Source organism: Mus caroli, unplaced genomic scaffold (genome assembly GCF_978045245.1).
Source record: "Mus caroli unplaced genomic scaffold, Mus_caroli_1 scaffold_1, whole genome shotgun sequence".
Lineage (NCBI taxonomy): Eukaryota > Metazoa > Chordata > Mammalia > Rodentia > Muridae > Mus > Mus caroli.
In genome coordinates this window covers 114551948-114575207 of record NW_028227256.1, presented here as the reverse complement: position 1 = coordinate 114575207, position 23260 = coordinate 114551948, and the positions used below count along the sequence as shown (strand labels likewise).

The 23260-nt window shown below is 38.2% G+C and overlaps 1 protein-coding gene across 1 annotated transcript; it reads right to left on the bottom strand.

Annotated features, from left to right (window-relative positions):
* LOC110288275 (uncharacterized) lies at positions 1-23047 on the bottom strand. The gene is made up of 4 exons (XM_085828669.1): positions 23033-23047; positions 21539-21665; positions 20836-20931; positions 1-1097 (listed from the first exon to the last, which is right to left on the bottom strand). The coding sequence occupies exons 1-4, from the start codon at positions 23045-23047 to the stop codon at positions 1-3; spliced, it is 1335 nt and encodes a 444-aa protein (XP_085684795.1).
* Positions 23048-23260: the final 213 nt, after the last annotated feature.

The window sequence follows — 23260 nt, the reverse complement described above, 5'->3', positions numbered from 1 at the left end:
TTAAGACATATCTCCAGAATGGATTCTGTGGTGAATTTGAAGAGATGAGGAATCTGTAAATGATTTACAACACTCATTACATTTGTAAGATTTGTTTTTATTATGGATTTCGTTGTGAACATTAAGTTGGGAAGACTGGGTAAATGATTTTCCATACTTATTACATTTATAAGTTTTGTCCCCCATATGGATTCTCTGGTGAACTTCAAGATTTGAGGACTTTGTAAAAGATTTCCCACAATCATTACATTTGCAAGGTTTGTCCCCAGTATGGATTCTCTGGTGAACTTTAAGATCTGAATACCGTGTAAAAGATTTTCCACATTCATTACATTTGTAAGGTTTGTCTCCAGTATGTAATCTGTGGTGAATTTTAAGATGTGAGTACTGGGTAAATGATTTCTTACATTCATTACATTTGTAAGGTTTGTCTCCTGTATGTAATCTGCGGTGAACTTTAAGAGATGAGGAGTGGGTAAAAGATTTGCCACATTCATTACATTTGTAAGGTTTGTATCCAGTATGCAATCTGTGGTGAGTTTTAACACTTGACAAATGTTTAAAAGATTTCCCACATTCATTACAATTGTAAGGTTTGTCTCCAGTATGTAATCTGCGGTGAACTTTAAGATATGAGGACTGGGTAAAAGATTTTCCACATTCATTACATTTGAAAGGTTTGTCCCCAGTATGGATTCTCTGGTGAACTTTAAGATTTGAGGACTTTGTAAAAGATTTCCCACAATCATTACATTTGCAAGGTTTTTCCTCAGTATGGATTCTCTGGTGAGCTTTAAGATTTGAGGAATTTCTAAAAGATATTCCACAATCATTACATTTGTAAGGTTTGTCCCCAGTATGGATTCTCTGGTGAACTTTAAGATCTGAATACTGTGTAAAAGATTTTCCACATTCATTACATTTGTAAGGTTTGTCTCCAGTATGTAATCTCTGGTGAACTTTAAGACTTGATAACTTTGTATAAGATTTCTCACATTCAATACATTTGTAAAATGTCACTCGAGTAGAAATTCTATAGTCAGTCATAGGATTTGGGGATTGAGTTCTCTCAGGAAGAGTATCTGGAGCTTCCTGATCTGTTTCAGGAATGAAACAAATGTGTTTTACAAACAGATCACTTCCATAAAAATATATTTCACACTCTTCACTACCAGCAGTATATTCGCTGAATTTTTTCTATATAGCACTTAAAGGTATTACATGCAAATCTTTCTGTTATTTCATCCTGTACATAATCCTGTGCCTTTGAAATAGTTTCTTCGTATGATCACAAGACAGAGGCAAAATTAATGAGTACATGTCATTATATGTCATTTTATAATTGGTTGAATATAATATATATGCACAATGCATGAAATAGCACCAATTTGAGGATCATGGAAAAGCATACAACACAGAATTGCAACAATTTTCTTTAAAAGAAATTAATGTTATAAAAATAATATATGTTAGAAGATATTCATAAAATACATGATATACTTTCATATGTATGAACTTCATCATAATTACACAGTATAAGAGATAACAAAACACAATATTTGCAGCTAGCATGCATTAATAAAAGAAAATCTCCACACTATGAGACTCAATGACCAATATGAACCCAAATCATCTATCCAATGACAGAATGATGAAAAGGATGTACTAGAATACATGTTTAATAATGTGATACTAATGTGAAATTAAACATTAGATTTAAAATCAGTGAGAATATTTATTTAAAAACAAAACAGGTATTTATGCCTGGAGTTGACCCTGTGCCACAGGTCTCCATAATCAAATCTTATTGGCACGGAACTGGACTCTCAAGAATGCTGACACACCTGATAGCACAGGTAAGAACACCAGTACTGCTCAAATTCCTGGCCCAAGAGGGACCTACACAGATCCATCAGAACCCAGGAAACAAGGAAAAGCCAAGGATTGTCATGATCCATCCTGTTTTTTTTTCCATGTCACAGAGCTCTGGCATAGCTCTGCAAACCCAAATTCTTCCTGGAGAGAACTGGTCTTCTAGGAGAGCTGATATACAAGCTCATAGAAGGGACAAGCCACAGTGGAGACAGTAGGACTGGCTAACACCACAGATAAGCAGATATGACAGACAAGAGCAAGAACATAAGCAACAGAATCAAGGCTACTTGGCCTCATCAGAACTCAGTTTTCCCACCAAAGTAAGCCCTGAATAACCCCAAATTACTGAAAAGCAAGCCTCTGATTTAAAATCTTGAGCTGGATATAGTGGCACACACCTTCAATCCCAGCACTTGGGAGGCAGAGGAAGGCAAATTTCTGAGTTTGAGGCCAGCCTGGTGTAAAGAGTGCGTTCCAGGACAGCCAAGGCTACACAGAAATATCCTGACTTGAATAACCAAAAAAAAAAAAAAAAAAGGTCAGGAGCCATAAATGCAAGCATCCACAACACAATATACTAGATAGAAGAGAGAATTTCAGGTTCATAAGATACCATATTAAACACTGATACAGCAGTCAAAGAAAGTGTAATAAGGAAAAAGATCCTAATCCAAAACATTCAGGAAATCCAGAACACAATGAGAATGCCAAACAGTTATAGACGAGAGAAAAGATTCCAAAATTAAAGATCCAATAAATATCTTCAACAAAATTATAAAAGACCACTTCCCCAACGTAAAGAAAGATATGTCCATGAATGTACAAAAGCTTACAAAATTCTAAATAGACTGGACCAGAAAAGAAATTCCTCGAATTATTCAATAGTGAAAACATGAAATGCAAAAAATAAAGAAAGAATATTAAAAGCAGTAAGGGAAACAGGTCAGGTAACATATAAAGGCAGACCTATCAGAATTACACCAGAATTCTCACCAGAGACTGTAAATACCTCGGGAGACATTATACAGACCTTGAGACAACACAAATGATATCCAAGTCTACTATACCCATCAAAACTCTCAATTACCATAGACGGAGAAAGAAAGGTATTCCATGAGAAAAATAAACTTACATAATATATTTCCACAATCCCAGCCCTTTAAAGGATAATAAATAGAAAACTCCAACATAAGGAGGGAAACTGTGTCCTAGAAAAAGCAGGAAATTAATCTTTCAACAAACCTAAAAGAAGATAGCCACATGAACAGAATTCTAAATCTAATAAAAAAATAACAGGAAGCAACAATTACCGTCCCTTATTATCTCCTAATATCAATGGACTAAATTCCCCAATAAAAAATATAGATTAACAAGTACCTGACTGATACAGATGCAGATAATTATTTCAAATCAATGGACTTAAGTTGGAAATTCCTCTTGTTGATTTGGAGAAGTTTGAATGGAAGAAGCTGACCCCATGAGAAGACCAGAAGTTTTAACTAACCCAGACCCCTAAGACCTCTCAGACACTTAGCCATCATACACTAGCTCATATCAGGTCCCCAATAGATATATAGCAGGGGACTGCCTGGCCTGGCCTTAGTGAGAGAAGAGGGGCCTAACTCTCATGAGTCTTTAGGCCTGAAAGATTGGAGAGGGCTGGCAGGTGGTGTGTTGGTGGTGGAGGCATCTTCTTCAAGACAGGGGGAGGCCTAATGGCATGAGGAATAGTCAGATGGCATATTGGGAGGGAAATAATAACTTGACAAAAATAAGATTAAAGATATGAAGAGGAAGAAAAGAGGAGTAGGAGGAAGAGAATGAGGAAGAAGAGGAAGGGGAGGAATAAAATGTTAATAAAAAGAAATATTCAAAGTCCTTAGTCATCAGGAAAATATAAATTAAAACGTCATTTAGATTCCACAATGGAAGCTGTTCAGACCCTCTAGAATTACCAGAGTCCAGGGAGGTGAAAGTTTCTTACCAATCAATGGGGGTGACCTTAGTCAAAATACCCACCAAGGGAGAGAAGGACAGCATAAAAAGACAAAATCTAAAAATAATAGGTATAGGAGAAGAAGATTCCCAGCTCAAAATACCAGAAAATATGTTTAACAAAATCATAGAAAAAATTGTAATCTAAAGAAAATATTGTTCAAATGTACAAGAAGATTGCATAATAACAAAGAGATTGGAGTAAAAGAGGAAACTCTTTCATGCAAATAATAGCCAAAGCATTAAATATATAGAACAACAAGAATATTGTAAGCTTCAAGATCTTAAGGACAAGAAACATATAAAGACAATCATATCAGAATTTCAACTGACTTCTCAACAGAGAATCTAAAAGTCACAAGAGTCTGGGTAGAGTTCTTGTAAACCATAAGTGACACAGATGTCAGGCCAGAAGCAATGTTCATCAAAACACCGAATAACCATTAATGGAAACAAAAAATATTCCATATTAAAACCAACCATAGGCTTTGCCTAAGTATCTGCAGGAGACATCTTGGTTCCCTGACTCCACTGAGACTAGTCTGCACAGGTGAGAATGTGGACTACAAAAGCTAACAGCTTCTGGGACAGGCAGGAGCCACAGAGCTTCTGAGGCAGCCCCCTTTTCGGGCTTCAGATATCCGGGCACCTTCCCTGCCAGAGGATAGGTGTCCGCCCGGCACAGGAGGGCTTTGCAGGAGGACCTGGGGGAACCATCTTGATTCCTGGATCCCTCCAAGACTAGTATGTGCAGGTGAGAGTGTGGACTACAGAGGCAAACAGCATCTGTGGCAGGCCGATTCAACACAGCTTCTAGGACAGGTCCTATTTTGGGCCTTCATCTTTGGCCAGGAGGGAGGTCTGAATGCCAGCTATCTGTGCACCTTTCCTGTAAGAGGAGAGCTTGCCTGCAGAGAGTGCTCTGACCATTGAAACTCATAGGAGAGATCTAGTCTCCCAGGTCTGCTAATAGAGGCTAACAGAATAACCAGAGGAACAATCTCTAATCAGAGAAAACTATAACAACTAATTCCTGAGATTACCAGATGGCAAAAGGCAAACTTAAGAATCTTACTAACAGAAACCAAGACCACTCACCATCATCTGAACCCAGCACTCTCACCTTGCCCAGTCCAGGGTACCTCAACACACCCGAAAAGCTAGACTGCAATTTAAAAGCATATATCATGATGATGTTAGAGGACATCAAGAAGGACTTTAATGAATCACTTAAAGAAATTCAGAAGAACACGGATAAATAGGTAGAAAACCTTAAAAGGAAGCATAAAAATCCCTTAAAGAATTGCAGGAAAACACGACCAAACAGGTGATGGAATTGAATAAAACCATCCAAGACCTAAAAAGGGAAGTAGACACAATAGAGAAAACACAAAATGAGGCAAAACTGGAGATAGAAACCCTAGGAAAGCAATCTGGAACCATAGATGCGAGCATCAGCAACAGAATACAAGAGATGGAAGAGAGAATCTCATGTGCAGAAGATTCCATAGAAAACATCAGCACAACAATCAAAGAAAATGAAAAATGCAAAAAGATCCTAAAGCAAAACATCCAGGAAATCTAGGACACAATGAGAAGACCAAACCTACGGATAATAGGAGTGGATGAAGCTGTTTATCAGGTTTAGGAGTTCTCTGGTGGAATTTTTAGGGTCACTTAAATATACTATCCTATCATCTGCAAAAAGTGATATTTTGACTTCTTCCTTTCCAGTTTGTATCCCCTTGATCTCATTTTGGTTCTGGGACTCCGCCGAACTTAGGAACTTAGTCTGCACAGGTGAGAGTGTGCACCACAGAAGCTGACAGCATCTGTGACCTGCCAAAGCAACACAGCATCTGGGAATGGTCCTGTTTTGGGCCTTCTTCTTCGGCCAGGAGGAGGTCCAAACACCAGATATCTGGGCACCTTCCCTGTAAGAGGAGAGCTTGCCAGCAGAGAGTGCTCTAACCACTGAAACTCAGAGGAGAGAGCCTGTCTCCCAGGTCTGCTGATAGAAGGTAATCAGAATCACCAGAAGAACAATCTCTAAACAGAGACAACTATAACAACTAACTCCAGAGATTACCAGATGGCGAGAGGTAAACGTAAGAATCTTACTAACAGAAACCAAGACCACTCACCATCATCAGAACCCAGCACTCCCACTTTGCCCAGTCCAGGGCACCCCAACACACCTGAAAAGCTAGACCTGGATTTAAAAGCATATCTCATGATGATGGTAGAGGACATCAAGAAGGATTTCAATAACTCACTTAAAGAATTACAGGAGAACATTGCTAAAGAGTTACAAGTCCTTAAAGAAAAACAGGATAACACAATCAAACAGGTAGAAGTCCTTAAAGAAAAACAGGAAAACACATCCAAACAGATGATGGAAATGGACAAAACCATACTAGACCTAAAAAGGGAAGTAGACACAATAAAGAAAACCCAAAGTGAGGCAACGCTGGAGATAGAAACCCTAGGAAAGAAATCTGGAAGCATAGATGCGAGCATCAGCAACAGAATACAAGAGATGGTAGAGAGAATCTCAGGTGCAGAAGATTCCATAGAGAACATCAGCACAACAATCAAGGAAAATGGAAAACACAAAAAGATCCTAATTCAAAACATCCAGGAAATCTAGGACGCAATTAGAAGACCAAACTAACGGATAATAGGAGTGGATGAGAATGAAGATTTTCAACTCAAAGGACCAGCAAACATCTTCAACAAAATTATAGAAGAAAACTTCCCAAATCTAAAGAAAGAGATGCCCATGAATATACAAGAAGCCTACAGAACTCCAAATAGACTGGACCAGAAAAGAAATACCTCCTGAGACATAATAATCAGAACAAAAAATGCACTAAATAAAGATAGAATACTAAAAGCAGTAAGAGAAAAAGGCCAAGTAACATATAAAGGCAAGCCTATGAGAATTACACCAGATTTTCCACCAGAGACTATGAAAGCCAGAAGATCCTGGACAGATGTTATACAGACACTAAAAGAACACAAATTCCAGCCCAGGCTACTATACCCAGCAAAACTCTCAATTAACATAGATGGAGAAACCAAAGTATTCCACGACAAAACCAAATTCACACCTTATCTCTCCACGAATCCAGCCCTTCAAAGAATAATAACAGAAAAAAACGAATACAAGGATGGGAACCAAGCCCTAGAAAAAACAAGAAGATAATCTCTCAACAAACCTAAAAGAAGACAGCCACAAGAACAGAATGCCAACTTTAACAACAAAAATAACAGGAAGCAACAATTACTTTTCCTTAATATCTTAATATCAATGGACTCAAGTCACCAATAAAAAGACATAGACTAACAAACTGGCTACACAAACAAGACCCAACATTTTGCTGCTTACAGGAAACTCATCTCAGAGAAAAAGATAGACACTACCTCAGAATGAAAGGCTGGAAAACAATTTTCCAAGCAAATGGTATGAAGAAACAAGCTGGAGTAGCCATTCTAATATCTGATAAGATTGACTTCCAACCCAAAGTCATCAAAAAAGACAGGGAGGGGCACTTCATACTCATCAAAGGTAAAATCCTCCAAGAGGAACTATCAATTCTGAATATCTATGCTCCAAATACAAAGGCAGCCACATTCATTAAAGAAACTTTAGTAAATCTCAAAGCACAAATTGAACCTCATACAATAATAGTGGGAGACTTCAACACACCACTTTCACCAATGGACAGATCATGGAAACAGAAACTAAACAGGGACACAGTGAAACTAACAGAAGTTATGAATCAAATGGATCTGGCAGATATCTACAGAACATTCTATCCTAAAACAAAAGGATATACCTTCTTCTCAGCACCTCATGGTACCTTCTCCAAAACTGACCACATAATTGGTCACAAAACAGGCCTCAATAGATACAAAAATATTGATATTGTCCCATGCATCCTATCAGATCACCATGGACTAAGGCTGATCTTCAATAACAAAATAACTAATAGAAAGCCAACATTCACGTGGAAACTGAACAACACTCTTCTCAATGATATCTTGGTCAAGGAAGGAATAAAGAAAGAAATTAAGGACTTTTTAGAGTTCAATGAAAATGAAGCCACAACATACCCAAACTTATGGGACGCAATGAAAGCATTTCTAAGAGGAAAACTCATAGCTCTGAGTGCCTCCAAAAAGAAACTAGAGAGAGCACACATTAGCAGCTTGACAACACACCTAAAAGCTCTAGAACAAAAGGAAGTAAATTCACCCAAGAGGAGTAGACGGCAGGAAATAATCAAACTCAGGGGCGAAATCAACCAAGTGGAAACAAGAAGAACTATTCAAAGAATCAACCAATCAAGGAGCTGGTTCTTTGAGAAAATCAACAAGATAGATAAACCCTTAGCCAGACTCACTAGAGGGCACAGGGAAAGCATCCTAATTAACAAAATCAGAAATGAAAAAGGAGACATAACAACAGATCCTGAAGACATCCAAAACACCATCAAATCCTTCTACCAAAGGCTATACTCAACAAAACTGGAGAACCTGGATGAAATGGAGAAGTTCCTAGACAGATACCAGGTACCAAAGTTGAATCAAGATCAGGTTAATGATCTAAACAGCCCTATATCCCCCAAAGAAATAGAAGCAGTCATTAATAGTCTCCCAACCAAAAAAAGCCCAGGACCAGATGGGTTTAGTGCAGAGTTCTATCAGACCTTCAAAGAAGATCTAATCCCAGTTCTTCACAAACTATTCCACAAAATAGAAACAGAAGGTACTCTACCCAATTCATTCTATGAAGCCACAATTACTCTGATACCTAAACCACAAAAAGACCCAACAAAGATAGAAAACTTCAGACCAATATCCCTTATGAATATTGATGCAAAAATCCTCAATAAAGTTCTTGCTAACCGAATCCAAGAACACATCAAAACAATCATCCATCCTGACCAAGTAGGTTTCATCCCAGGGATGCAGGGATGGTTCAATATACGGAAATCCATCAACGTAATCCAGTATATAAACAAACTCAAAGACAAAAACCACATGGTTATCTCGTTAGATGCGGAAAAAGCATTTGACAAGATCCAACACCCATTCATGATAAAAGTCTTGGAAAGATCAGGAATTCAAGGCCCATACCTAAACATGATAAAAGCAATCTACAGCAAACCAGTAGCCAACATCAAAGTAAATGGTCAGAAGCTTGAAGCAATCCCTCTAAAATCAGGGACTAGACAAGGCTGTCCACTTTCTCCATACCTATTCAACATTGTACTTGAAGTCCTAGCCAGAGCAATTCGACAACAAAAGGAGATCAAAGGGATACAAATTGGAAAAGATGAAGTCAAAATATCACTTTTTGCAGATGATATGATAGTATATATAAGTGACCCTAAAAATTCCACCAGAGAACTCCTAAGCCTGATAAACAGCTTCGGTGAAGTAGCTGGATATAAAATTAACTCAAACAAATCAATGGCCTTTCTCTACACAAAGAATAAACAGGCTGAGAAAGAAATTAGGGAAACAACACCCTTCTCAATAGTCACAAATAATATAAAATATCTTGGCGTGACTCTAACTAAGGAAGTGAAAGATCTGTATAATAAAAACTTCAAGTCTCTGAAGAAAGAAATTCTAGAAGATCTCAGAAGATGGAAAGATCTCCCATGCTCATGGATTGGCAGGATCAACATTGTAAAAATGGCTATCTTGCCAAAAGCAATCTACAGATTCAATGCAATCCCCATCAAAATTCCAACTCAATTCTTCAACGAATTAGAAAGTGCAATCTGCAAATTCATCTGGAATAACAAAAAACCTAGGATAGCAAAAACTCTTCTCAAGGATAAAAGAACCTTTGGTGGAATCACCATGCCGGACCTAAAGCTCTACTACAGAGCAATTGTGATAAAAACTGCATGGTACTGGTATAGTGACAGACAAATAGACCAATGGAATAGAATTGAAGACCCAGAAATGAACCCACACACCTACGGTCACTTGATCTTCGACAAGGGAGCTAAAAACATCCAGTGGAAGAAAGACAGCATTTTCAACAAATGGTGCTGGCACAACTGGTTGTTAACATGTAGAAGAATGCGAATCGATCCATTCCTATCTCCTTGTACTAAGGTCAAGTCTAAGTGGATCAAGGAACTTCACATAAAACCAGAGACACTGAAACTTATAGAGGAGAAAGTGGGGAAAAGCCTTGAAGATATGGGCACAGGGGAAAAATTCCTGAATAGAACAGTAATGGCTTGTGCTGTAAGATCGAGAATTGACAAGTGGGACCTCATGAAACTACAAATCTTCTGCAAGGCTAAAGACACCATCAATAAGACAAAAAAACCACCAACAGATTGGGAAAGGATCTTCACCTACCCTAAATCAGATAAGGGACTAATATCCAATATATATAAAGAACTCAAGAAGGTGGACTCCAGAAAGTCAAATAACCCCATTAAAAAATGGGGCTCAGAACTGAACAAAGAATTCTCACCTGAGGAATACCGAATGGCAGAGAAACACCTGAAAAAATGTTCAACATCCTTAATCATCAGGGAAATGCAAATCAAAACAACCCTGAGATTCCACCTCACACCAGTCAGAATGGCTAAGATCAAAAATTCAGGTGACAGCAGTTGCTGGCGAGGATGTGGAGAAAGAGGAACACTCCTCCATTGTTGGTGGGATTGCAAGCTTGTACAACCACTCTGGAAATCAGTCTGGCGGTTCCTCAGAAAATTGGACATAGTACTACCGGAGGATCCAGCAATACCTCTCCTGGGCATATATCCAGAAGATGTCCCAACCGGTAAAAAGGACACATGTTCCACTATGTTCATAGCAGCCCTATTTATAATAGCCAGAAGCTGGAAAGAACCCAGATGTCCCTCAACAGAGGAATGGATACAGAAATTATGGTACATTTACACAATGGAGTACTACTCACCTATTAAAAAGAATGAATTTATGAAATTCCTAGCCAAATGGATGGACCTGGTGGGCATCATCTTGAGTGAAGTAACACAATCACAAAAGAACTCACACAATATGTATTCACTGATAAGTGGATATTAGCCCAAAACTTAGGATACCCAAGATTTAAGATACAATTTGCTAAACGCATGAAACTCAAGAAGAATGAAGACCAAAGTGTGGACACTGTGCACCTTCTCAGAATTGGGAACAAAACACCCAGGGAAGGAGTTACAGAGACAAAGTTCGTAGCGGTGATGAAAGGATGGACCATTTAGAGACTGCCGTACCCAGGGATCCATCCCATAATCAACTTCTAAACGCTGACACCATTGCATACACTAGCAAGATTTTGCTGAAAGGACCCAAATATAGCTGTCTCTTGTGAGACGATGCTGGGGCCTAGCAAACACAGGAGTGGATGTTCACAGTCAGCTATTGGATGTATCACAGGGCTCCCAATGGAGAAGCTAGAGTAAGTACCCAAGGAGCTAAAGGGATCTGCAACCCTATTGTTGGAACAACATGATGTACTAACTAGAACCCTGGAGCTCTTGTCTCTAGCTGCATATGTATCGAAAGATGGCCTAGTCAGTCATCAATGGAAAGAGAGGCCCATTGGACTTGCAAACTTTATATGCCCCAATATAGGGGAATGCCAGGGCCAAAAGAATGGGAATGGGTGGATAGGGAAGTGGGGGGGCGCTATTTGGGACTTTTGGGATAGCATTGGAAACGTAATTGAGGAAAATATGTAATAAAAATATTAAAAAAAATAGCTGCAAAGACAATGAAGCACAAAGCGCTGTATTGCCATCTTTCGGACGAACTAGGAACTGCACCTGTGTGCAGGTAAATAAAATTTCAAGTCCTAGAAAAAAAAAAAAAAAAAAAAAAAAACTTCAAGTCTCTGAAGAAAGAAATTATAGAAGATCTCAGAAGATGGAAAGATCTCCCATGCTCATGGATTGGCAGGATCAACATTGTAAAAATGGCTATCTTGCCAAAAGCAATCTACAGATTCAATGCAATCCCCATCAAAATTCCAACTCAATTCTTCAACGAATTAGAAAGTGCAATCTTCAAATTCATCTGGAATAACAAAAAACCTAGGATAGCAAAAACTCTTCTCAAGGATAAAAGAACCTCTGGTGGAATCACCATGCTGGACCTAAAGCTCTACTACAGAGCAATTGTGATAAAAACTGCATGGTACTGGTATAGTGACCGATAAGTAGACCAATGGAATAGAATTGAAGACCCAGAAATGAACCCACACACCTATGGTCACTTGATCTTCGACAAGGGAGCTAAAACCATCCAATGGAAGAAAGACAGCATTTTCAACAAATGGTGCTGCCACAACTGGTTGTTAACATGTAGAAGAATGCGAATCGATCCATTCCTATCTCCATGTACTAAGGTCAAGTCTAAGTGGATCAAGGAATGTCACATAAAACCAGAGACACTGAAACTTATAGAGGAGAAAGTGGGGAAAAGCCTAGAATACATGGGCACAGGGAAAAAATTCTTGAATAGAACAGCAATGGCTTGCGCTGTAAGATCGAGAATTGACAAGTGGGACCTCATGAAACTGCAAAGCTTCTGCAAGGCAAAAGACACCATCAATAAGACAAAAAAAAAAAAAAACAAAACAAAACAAAAAAAAAACACCACCAACACATTGGGAAAGGATCTTTACCTCTCCTAAATCAGATAAGGAACTAATATCCAATATATATAAGGAACTCAAGAAGGTGGAATCCAGAAAATCAAATAACCCCATGAAAAAATGGGGCTCAGAACTGAACAAAGAATTCTCACCTGAGGAATACCGAATGGCAGAGAAGCACCTGAAAAAATGTTCAACATCCTTAATCATAAGGGAAATGCAAATCAAAACAACCCTGAGATTCCACCTCACACCAGTCAGAATGGCTAAGATCAAAAATTCAGGTGACAGCAGATGCTGGCGAGGATGTGGAGAAAGAGGCACACTCCTCCATTGTTGGTGGGATTGCAAGCTTGTACAACCACTCTGGAAATCAGTCTGGCGGTTCCTCAGAAAATTGGACATAGTACTACTGGAGGATCCAGCAATACCTCTCCTGTGCATATATCCAGAAGATGTCCCAACCGGTAAGAAGGACACATGCTCCACTATGTTCATAGCAGCCTTATTTATAATAACCAGAAGCTGGAAAGAACCCAGATGCCCCTCAATAGAGGAATGGATACAGAAATTATGGTACATTTACACAATGGAGTACTACTCACCTATTAAAAAGAATGAATTTATGAAATTCTTAGCCAAATGGATGGACCTGGAGGGCATCATCTTGAGTGAGGTAACACAATCACAAAGGAACTCACACAATATGTATTCACTGATAAGTGGATATTAGTTCAAAACTTAAGATACCCAAGATATAAGATACAATTTTCTAAACGCATGAAACTCAAGAAGAATGAAGACCAAAGTGTGGACACTATGCCTCTTCTTAGAATTGGGAACAAAACACCCCATGGAAGGAGTTACAGAGACAAATTTGGAGCTGTGATGAAAGGATGGACCATCTAGAGACTACCATATCCAGGGATCCATCCCATAATCAGCTTCCAAACGCTGACACCATTGCATACACTAGCAAGATTTTGCTGAAAGGACCCAAATATAGCTGTCTCTTGTGAGACTATGCCGGGGCCTAGCAAACACAGAAGTGGATGCTCACAGTCAGCTATTGAATGTATCACAGGGCTCCCAATGGAGAAGCTAGAGAAAGTACCCAAAGAGCTAAAGGGATCTGCAACCCTATAGTTGGAACAACATGATGAACTAACCAGTTCCCCGGAGCTCTTGTCTCTAGCTGCATATGTATCGAAAGATGGCCTAGTCGGCCATCACTGGAAAGAGAGGCCCATTGGACTTGCAAACTTTATATGCCCCAAAATAGGGGAATGCCAGGGCCAAAAGAATGGGAATGGGTGGGTAGGGAAGTGGGGGAGGGGTATGCGGGACTTTTGGGATTGCACTGGAAATGTAATTGAGGAAAATTTGTAATAAAAATATTAAAAAATTAAATAAAAACTAATAAAAAACAATAGAAAATGACCCTTTATATTTTATGAAAAGAAAAAGCCACGAAGGTCATATCATAGTACTGAATATATATTCCAAAATGCTGGAGAAACCACATTCATAAAATAACATTACTAAAGCTTAAATCACATTCCAAGCCAACATTTTAAGAGTGGGAGATTACAACACACACTATCACCAGTGCTGATGTGATAAAAAGAAATACCAAACAGTAGAATAATGAAAATAATAGACATAAGGAATAGAGTGGATCTAACATATGTTTACAGAATATTTCACCCAAATAAATTATACACACATACACTGCATTCAGAAGCTCACAGAACCTTCCCCCAAACTTATCATGAACTCAGTAACAATGGAAGCAGTAAGAGACAGAAGAAGATTGAATTAACACCTAGCGTCTTTTCAGAGCCTCCTGCGTTCAAAAGGGAATTTAATAAGGTTCAGGCATCATAATGCCTACAAACTCAAAGGAATCAAATAATTATCTACTCAATGACCATGGGTCAAAGATGAAAGAAATAAAGAAAGAGAGAAAGAGAGAAAGAGAGAGAGCGAGAGAGCGAGAGAGCGAGAGAGAGAGAGAAAGAGAGAGAGAGAGATAGAGAAGAAAGGAAGAAGTAAAAGACTTTGTAATTCATTGACAAAAAGGAAGGGAGACCATGCCCAAACTTATGGGACACAATGAAAGCACTGCTAAGAGAAAAGTCATGCCTCTAAATGCTGTCTTAAAGAAAGCAGACACATCTCTTACTAGCAATTTAACAGCATACTTGAAAGCTCCAGAACACAAGATATAAACACACCAAAGGGGAGTAGATGGCAAGAAATATACAAACTCATGGGAAAAAACCAATTAATTGCAAATAAGCGAATACCACAAAAAAAAAATATCAACAAAACCAAGACTTGGAGCATTTGAAAAATCAAAAGGATATACAAACCCTTAGCCAAAGTAAAAGAAAACAAGGGAGTCCATACCCCAAAACAAGAAAATCAGAAAATGAAAATGGGGCATAACAATAGACATTGAGGTAATCCAAACACTATTCGGGTGTTATAACAAAAGCCTCTATTACACAAAACTGGAAAATCTAAACGAAATGAACAAATTTCGAGATTGATTCCACTTACCAAAATGAAATTAAGATTAGGTAAGCAATCTAAAAAGACCCATAACTCCTTAGGAAATAAAGATAGACACAGAAACATATTTCTACTTCTAATAACAACAATAGCAGGAAGTAATAATCACTTTTACTTAAAAATCAATGGGTTCAATTTTCCAATAAAAATACATACTGACAGACTGGATAAATAAGCATAACCCAGCATTTTGCTGCACACAGGAAACACACCTCAGGGACAAAAGCAGACACTACCTAAGAGTAAAGGGATGAAAACTATTTTCCAAGCAAATAGTCCCAAGAAACAACCTGGAGTAGCCATTCTAGTATCAAATAAAATCCAATTTTAACCAAAAGTTATCAAAAAAGATAAGGAAGGATACTTTATACTGGTCAAAGAAAAAAATCTATCAAGATAAACTCTCAATTCTGAACATTTCTGCTTCAAATGCAAGGGCACCCTCATTATTAAAAGAAACTTTACTAAAGCTCAAAGCACATAACACACACACACAATAACAGTGAGCGATTTCAACAGCCAACTCTCAGAAATGGACAGATCATGGAAAGAGAAACTAAACAGAAACACAGTGAAACTTGCAGCAGTTATGAACCAAATGGATCTAACAGATATGTATAGAATATTTCATCCTAAATCAAGAAAGTATACCTTCTCAGCACTTCATAGTGCTATCTCCAAAACTGAACATATAAAAAGTCACAAAACAGACCTCACAGATATACAATGATTGAAATAATCCCATGCACCTTATCAGATTTCCACAGACTACAGATGATATTAACACCAAAATAACAGAAAGCACACATACACATGGAAACTGAACAATGCTTTACTCAATGATAACTTGGTCAAGGAAGAAATGAAGAAAATAGTTAATGAAAATGAAGACACATCATTCAAAAACTTATAGGACACAAGTAATGAAATGGTAAGAGGAAAGCTCATAGCTCTAAATGCTTCCAAAAAGAAACTGAACAGAGAGCATACATGTAGCTTAACAGCACACTTGAAAGCTCTAGAACAAAGTGAAGCAAATATACACAAGAGGAGTAGAAGTCAGGATATAATCAAACTCAGAGCTGAAATCAACCAAGGAGAAAGTAAAGAAGTATACAAAGAATCAACTATAACTGGAGCTTGTTCTCTGAGAAAGTCAACAAGATAGATAAACCCTTACACAGACTAACCAGAGGGTACAGTGACAGTATCCAAATTAATAAAATCAGAAATGAAAAGGGAGACATAACAACAGAAACAGTGGAAATTCAAAAAATGTCATCATAAGAATCTACTACAAAAGTTTATACTCAACTAAATTTGAAAATATGGATGATATGGACAATTTTTTAGACACATACAAGGTGCCAATGTCAAAACAGGATCAGATAAAATACCTAAACATTCCCATATCCCCTAAAAAAATAGAAGCAGTCGTTAATAGTCTCCCAACTAAAAAAAAAAAAAAAAAAAAAAAAAAAAAAAAAAAAAAAAAAGCCCAGGAGCAGATGAGTTTAGTGGAGGATTCTATGAGACCTTCAAAGAATACCTACCTCTCTCTCCTCTCTTTCCACTGCATTTCTATAATAAAGCTCTTAAACCATAGCTAGTCTCTGCTCCATCTAGACCCTCTGCACACTCTGGACGGTGTTGGGAACCTCTTCACTAATCCCAGTCTCCTATAACTCAGGGGCTTTAGCAAGGTAGGTGCAGGGTCCCCAGTCAGGGGCTGCCCCTTCTCCACCCCCTGCCGAGTTGGGTCAGCCTTAGATGCTCACCCGAGGCAGAGTGGAAAAGTGTCCAGCAGCTCTGCTTGAGTCCACCTACCAAGAGCACAGGAACTCTGGCTGGAAGTTTGGCCCCTTTTCCTTCCACTTCTTCACTGCCTTTTTTTTGTTCCCAACACCCATCTATACCACTCCTAGGCCTATAACCAAGAGATGCTCCAACATGTAATAAAGACACATGCTCCAGTATGTTCATAGTAGCCTTATTTATAATAGCCAGTAGCTATTGAATTCTATAATAATTTAGTGTTTAATATTAAATGTAGGATCCTTAGTTATGGAAAGTATTAAATGCTTATTAGTGATATTTTTCAGGTATAAATGGATATGAATATAAAAGCTGAACAAATTGTATGTATTAATTGATTCTTAAAATACACGATATTATTAATATGTTTGATATATAAAATGCACTGAGATAATAAAAGATTAAAAATGTTAATGTGTATTCATAGAAAGCAAGTATCCATCATCAAATCAAATAGAAACTTAATGAAATTTTCTAAAATCAGCAGCAAGGTAAGGCTGACCACTCTCTTCTTATCTTTTCAATATAGTGCTTGAACTTATAGTTATAACAGTAAGATATATAAAGGAAATAAAGGAGATATAATTTGGAAATGAAGAACTTAAAATATTGCTATTGGAAGATTATATGATGGTATATGTAAATGATAACATGCCTCTATCAGAGAACTTCTAGAGCTAAAAATGTGTTCAGTAAAATGGCTGCTTAAAAAATTACCTCAAAAATATCAGTAGCCAACTTTTATTCAAATGATAAATGGGCTGAGAAGAAATAAGGGAAACAACTTCTGTCACAATAGTCAGAAGTAAAGAAAATATCTTATTGCAACTCTAATCAAGCAAGGCAAAAACCTGATATGACATGAACTTCAATTCTCTGAAAAAAGATTGAAGAAGTTATTAGAAGATGGTCAGATCTTACATGTTCATGGATAGGTGTGATTAAAATAGCAAAAAAGATCATTTTACCAAAACCAATCTACAGATTCAATGCAATGCCCATCAAAATTCTGACACAATTCCTGAAAGAAAAATTCTAAACTTCCCAAGTAAACAAAAAATCCCCGAATTGCAAAACTAATCCTGAACAGTTAAAGATCTTATGGAGAAATAACCATCTGCCTGGTATTGGTATATAATGAATCAAGTTGATAATGGAATCGAATGGAAATTCCAGAAGTGAATCCAAACAACTGTAGACACTTCACTTTGAAAAAGAATTCAAAAGCATAAGTGAAAATGAAAAATTATCATCATCACTCCTCCACTGCTGGTGGGATTGCAAACTGGCACAACCGCTCTGGAAATCAATCTGAAGGTTCCTCTGAAAATTGCAAATATATCTACCTGACGATCCATCTATATAAAACTCTTGGGCATATGCCCAAAGGATGCTCCACCATGCCACAGGGTCACATGCTCCAGTATGTTCATAGAGGCCTTTCGTGTGATAGCCAGAAACTGGAAACAACCCAGATGTAGCACAATAGAAGAATGGATACAGAAAATGTGGTTCATTTACAGAATGGAATACAACTCAGCCATTAAGCACAAGAACATCTTGAATTTTTCAGACAATTGGATGGAACTAGAAAATATCATCCTGAGAGAGGTAACTTAGAACCAAAGGACAAGCATGGCATATCCTCACAAATAAGTGGATATTAGCCAAAAAATACAGAATATCCAGTATACAATTCACAGACCTCAAGACGGTTAATTAGTCAAAGGGCCAAATGAGGATGCCTCAATACCAATTGGAAAGGAGAAGAAAGCAATCTCGGGGGTGCAGGGAGGGTGGGACTTGGTTTGGAGAGGGGACAGGAAAGGGAAGGGGGAAACATGATCAGGTACTGGGGCTGGAACAGGACTGAATCCTTGAGGGCCAGCAGAAAGAATGGAAACAGGCAACACTGGGAGGTTGGAGGTGGTGGGACCCTCTAGAATGCAGCAGAGACCTTGGAGGTGAGAAACTCTCCCGACTCAAGGGGAGGGACATTGAATGAAGTGCCCTACAGTGGGGAGAAGAAACTTGTAGAGTCCACCTCCCATCGAGGGACAGGACACCAAGTGGAGGGATGGGATGGCCATGCCACAGTCAAAATCTCTGACCCACAACTGTTCCTTTCTGAAGGAACTGCTGGGACAAAAATAAAGAAGAGCCTGAGTGAAAGGAGCTCCAGTGACAAGTGCAAACTGGGATCAAGTTCAAGGAGAGGCCTCTGGGCCTGACCCTAATACTGATGCTGTAGTGTACTTACAGACAGAAGCCAAGCATGCTTGCCCTCTGAGAGTCCCAATAAGCAGATCAAAGAGTCAGATGCAGATACTAGCACCCAATCAATGGAGTGAAGCCAGGGACTCCCATGGTCCAATTTGAGAAAATCTGGGAGAAGCTGAAGAAGAGGGTAGACCCGTGGGAAGACCAGTAATTTTTTTTTATTTTTATATTTTACTATAATCTTAGCACCATATTAATAAAAATTGGTAGTGAAGTAACATAAATTTAATAAGAATGTTTTTGTAGCTTACTAGGATTTTTAAATCTTTCACAACTAAAACAGAAATAAATTACCTATCTTATCATGCAGCTATATCAAACATTGTATATTTCAATTTCTAAGGATGTTCAGAGATTACCTTTAGGTATCATGATTTATTTTACTTAGGGTTCTACCACCTACCATGCAGCTCCACTGCTCCTGACTTGCATGGTTCTTCATATGATCTTGTGTTCTAAAGCTTGTCAAAGAATCTTAGGTGTCTAATGTGAATTCATTTCTTTTTTTATTAGATATTTTCTTCATTTACATTTCAAATGCTATCCTAAAAGTCCCCTATAGCCTCCCCAGCCCTGCTCCCCTACACACCCACTCCCACTTCTTGCCCCTGGCATTCCCAGGGTATATATTCCTTGGTACTGGGGCATATAGAGTTTGCTAAACCAAGGGGCTTCTCTTCCCACTGATGGCCGAATAGGCCATCTTCAGCTACATATGCAGCTAGAGACATGAGCTCTGGGAGTACTGGTTAGTTCATATTGTTGTTCCACCTATAGGGTTGCAGACCCCTTAAGCTCTTGGGTACTTTTTCTAGCTCCTTCATTGGGGGCCCTGTGTTCCATCCTATAGATGACTATGAGCATGCACTTCTGTATTTGCCAGGCACTGGCAAAGCCTTACAGGAGACAGCTATATCAGAGTCCCTTCAGCAAAATCTTTTTGGCGTATGCAATAGTGTATGCCTTTGGTGGCTGATTATGGGATTGACCCCCAGGTGTGGCAGTCTCTGTATGGTCCATTCTTTCAGAAGACCAGCGATCTTAACTGAACTAAACCGTCAAAATTTTTCAGACACTCAGCCACCAACCAGGTATGATACATCAGCTGTTGTGAGGCCCCTGTCATATATACAGCAAAGGACTGCCTGGTCTGGTCTCAGTGAAAGAAGATGCACCCAACCCATGAAACTTAAGGTTCCAGGGAGTGGGGAGCTCTGGTTAGGTAGGAGTGGTGGAGTAGGGACATCCTCTTGAGGATAGTTAGGATGAGGGGAGGAGGTGTGGGATGGGGAGCATTCTGGGAAGGGGATGAAGACTGGACTGTCCAAAAGGATTAAAGAATTAAATAAGGAGTAAGAAAAAAGAAAAATACCGACCTCAATTAGAATATGAGATAATCTTCTACTATTTTATAAAATATATACAATATGCTTCATTTGAAATATCCTCTATAAAGTTAAAATAAAGCAAAAAATCATTTAGCATCCATGGTGTTCTAATCGTTTTATGCATTGTTCAAAAGAAACTTCTTAGAAAAAATTTTCATTGAATAGCTTTTCTAAATACATTCAGGACTAAACTTCTCCCTGATTTAGAATCATCACATAACATGTTATTTCACTTCAGATTACCTGGTGCTCTTCTTTCTGTCCCATTCCTATCAACAATCCATGGATCTTTGTTTTCTTCAAGGAAGGTAATTACATCTGGTTTTGAAACAGCAACACCTGTCCATTCAGACATACAGATTTGCCATTAATTGTAGCTAGGCACTAGCACAGTATTGTGCCATGGAGGTAAGATGGAAAAGCATAAAAGGTACATGAATGACTTTTTTTGTTGTTTTTTTTTTTTTTTTTTGAGAAAGGGTTTCTCAGCATAGCTCTGCCTGTCCTGGAACTCACTCTGTAGACCAGGCTGGCACAAACTGAGAAATCCACCTGCCTCTGCCTCCCAAGTGCTGGGATTAAAGGAGTGTGATTTATAGTCACTTCCATCAGAATGTTTCAGAGTCTTTTTAAGTCAATCAATTTTAAAATTCTGAATTTCTTTTTAAAATGACATCATTAGAAAAAGAAGACTGTTTTGGTCAAAGTGTATTCACATATAAATGCTACTGAATGCTTATTCCCAAGGAGTTTAAGACTGAAGGATCATTATGTTAAATGTAAAACCAAGATAGAGGATAGAACATGTTAGGTATAAATAAGATAGTAGCCAATAATTTTAAAAATGTAAGAGAGTGAATCATTAATGGAAGTCAGCCCAAAACACTAGTAAGAGTTTTAGACATCCCTAAGGTGAGTAGAAATTATGGAAGAAAAATATTCGTACCCACAGAAACCAGGTTGTTGTAATTCTCCAACATGACATCTCTGTACAGAGCCCTCTGAGCAGAATCCAGACATTCCCACTCCTCCTTAGAGAACTCTAAAGCCACATCCATGAATGTCAATAGAACCTGAAATTAAAATGAACAGTATCAAAAAAGAGAAGGAGGGGCACTTCATAGTCATCAAAGGTAAAATCTTCCAAGAGGAACTCTCAATTCTGAATACCTATGCTCCAAATGCAAGGGCAGCCACATTCATTAAGGAAACTAGTAAAGCTCAAAGCACACATTGCACCTCACACAGTAATACTGGGAGACTTCAACACCCCACTTTCCTAATTGGACAGATCCTGGAAACAGAAACTAAACAGAGACACATTGAAAATAACAGAAGTTATGCTCAGAGTCATCTATTGGATGGGACACAAGGCCCTAATTGGCCATCATTGGGAGGAGAGGCTCTTGCTCTTGCAAAGATCATATGCCCCAATACAGGGGAACTCCAGGGCCAGGAAGCAGGAGTGGGTTGGTAGGAGAGCAGGGTGTGAGGAGGATATAAGTGAGTTTTTGGATAGCATTTGAAATGTAAATGAAGAAAATATCTAATAAAAAGTTAAAAAAAAGGAGAAGTGGATAAGTACCATGATAATTTGCAAAAGAAATTCAGGGGAACCTACCATAAATAATGCTTTTAGTCTAATCGTAAATAAAAAATAAAATGAACAGTATCCCCTTGTGTCCATTGGCCAAGTTTTATTTTTCACCCAAAGAAATATTCTTAATTATAAATCATAGTCTGCTCTCAACAACTAGTATGTATTTCTGATAAATTATTATTTGAATGAAACAATGTTGTGACTTCTCTGCAAAAATTCAATATGACATCAGTTCTCAACCTGTGGGTGATAACCCATTTGGTAATCAAATGACATGATCTCCTAAATGATCTGATGGTAGTTGCTTAAGGCAACAGAAAGTATAGATATTTACGTTAGGCCTCATACAGTAGCAAAATTACAGATATGACTTGTCAATAAAATAAAATTATAGTTGGGATCACCACAACATGAGGAACTAAGTTACATGCCTGCAGTGGTAGGGAAGCTGAGAATTACTGCAATAGGCACTCAGATGCAAGATTCACTAGATATGAACCTTTCTTCACAACCAAATAGTGACCAAAGTGATTCTCTGTAGAAATTAACTACACATTCATCTTTGTCATAATATATATTCACCTTTGCCACCAGAAACTTTATAAGATTTTCAGATTACGTTTTCATTTATAGAAGTTATATTGAAAAAAAATTGACTGGAATAAGTAAGAACCTGTCTGAAGCAAACCAGTGACCTAAGTTTTGAAGAGTTAATACTGAGAGTCATGGGACAAAATAGTTCTGAAAATGTGAATCAGCATAGGGAAGGTTTGGAAGTTCTGACAATTGGGTATTTCTGTAAGAACACTCAGCCATTCCCATAATCATGCACACCTTTACCTGAGACGAAGCCATCTTTCCTTTCTCCTTCAGAAGGGAATATCTCACCAAAGTTGGCCTTCTACATTCCAGAAGTCAGTCTGTATTTACATTGAGCAGATCCTCCCTGTTATTTGTAAAACTGAAGAGTAGAAAGCAGGAATCAAAACTGACCACACACCATGACTTGTCCCAGAGAAGAGATGCAGAAACAATGATCTTCTATAGGCAGAAAAATACAAAAGACTT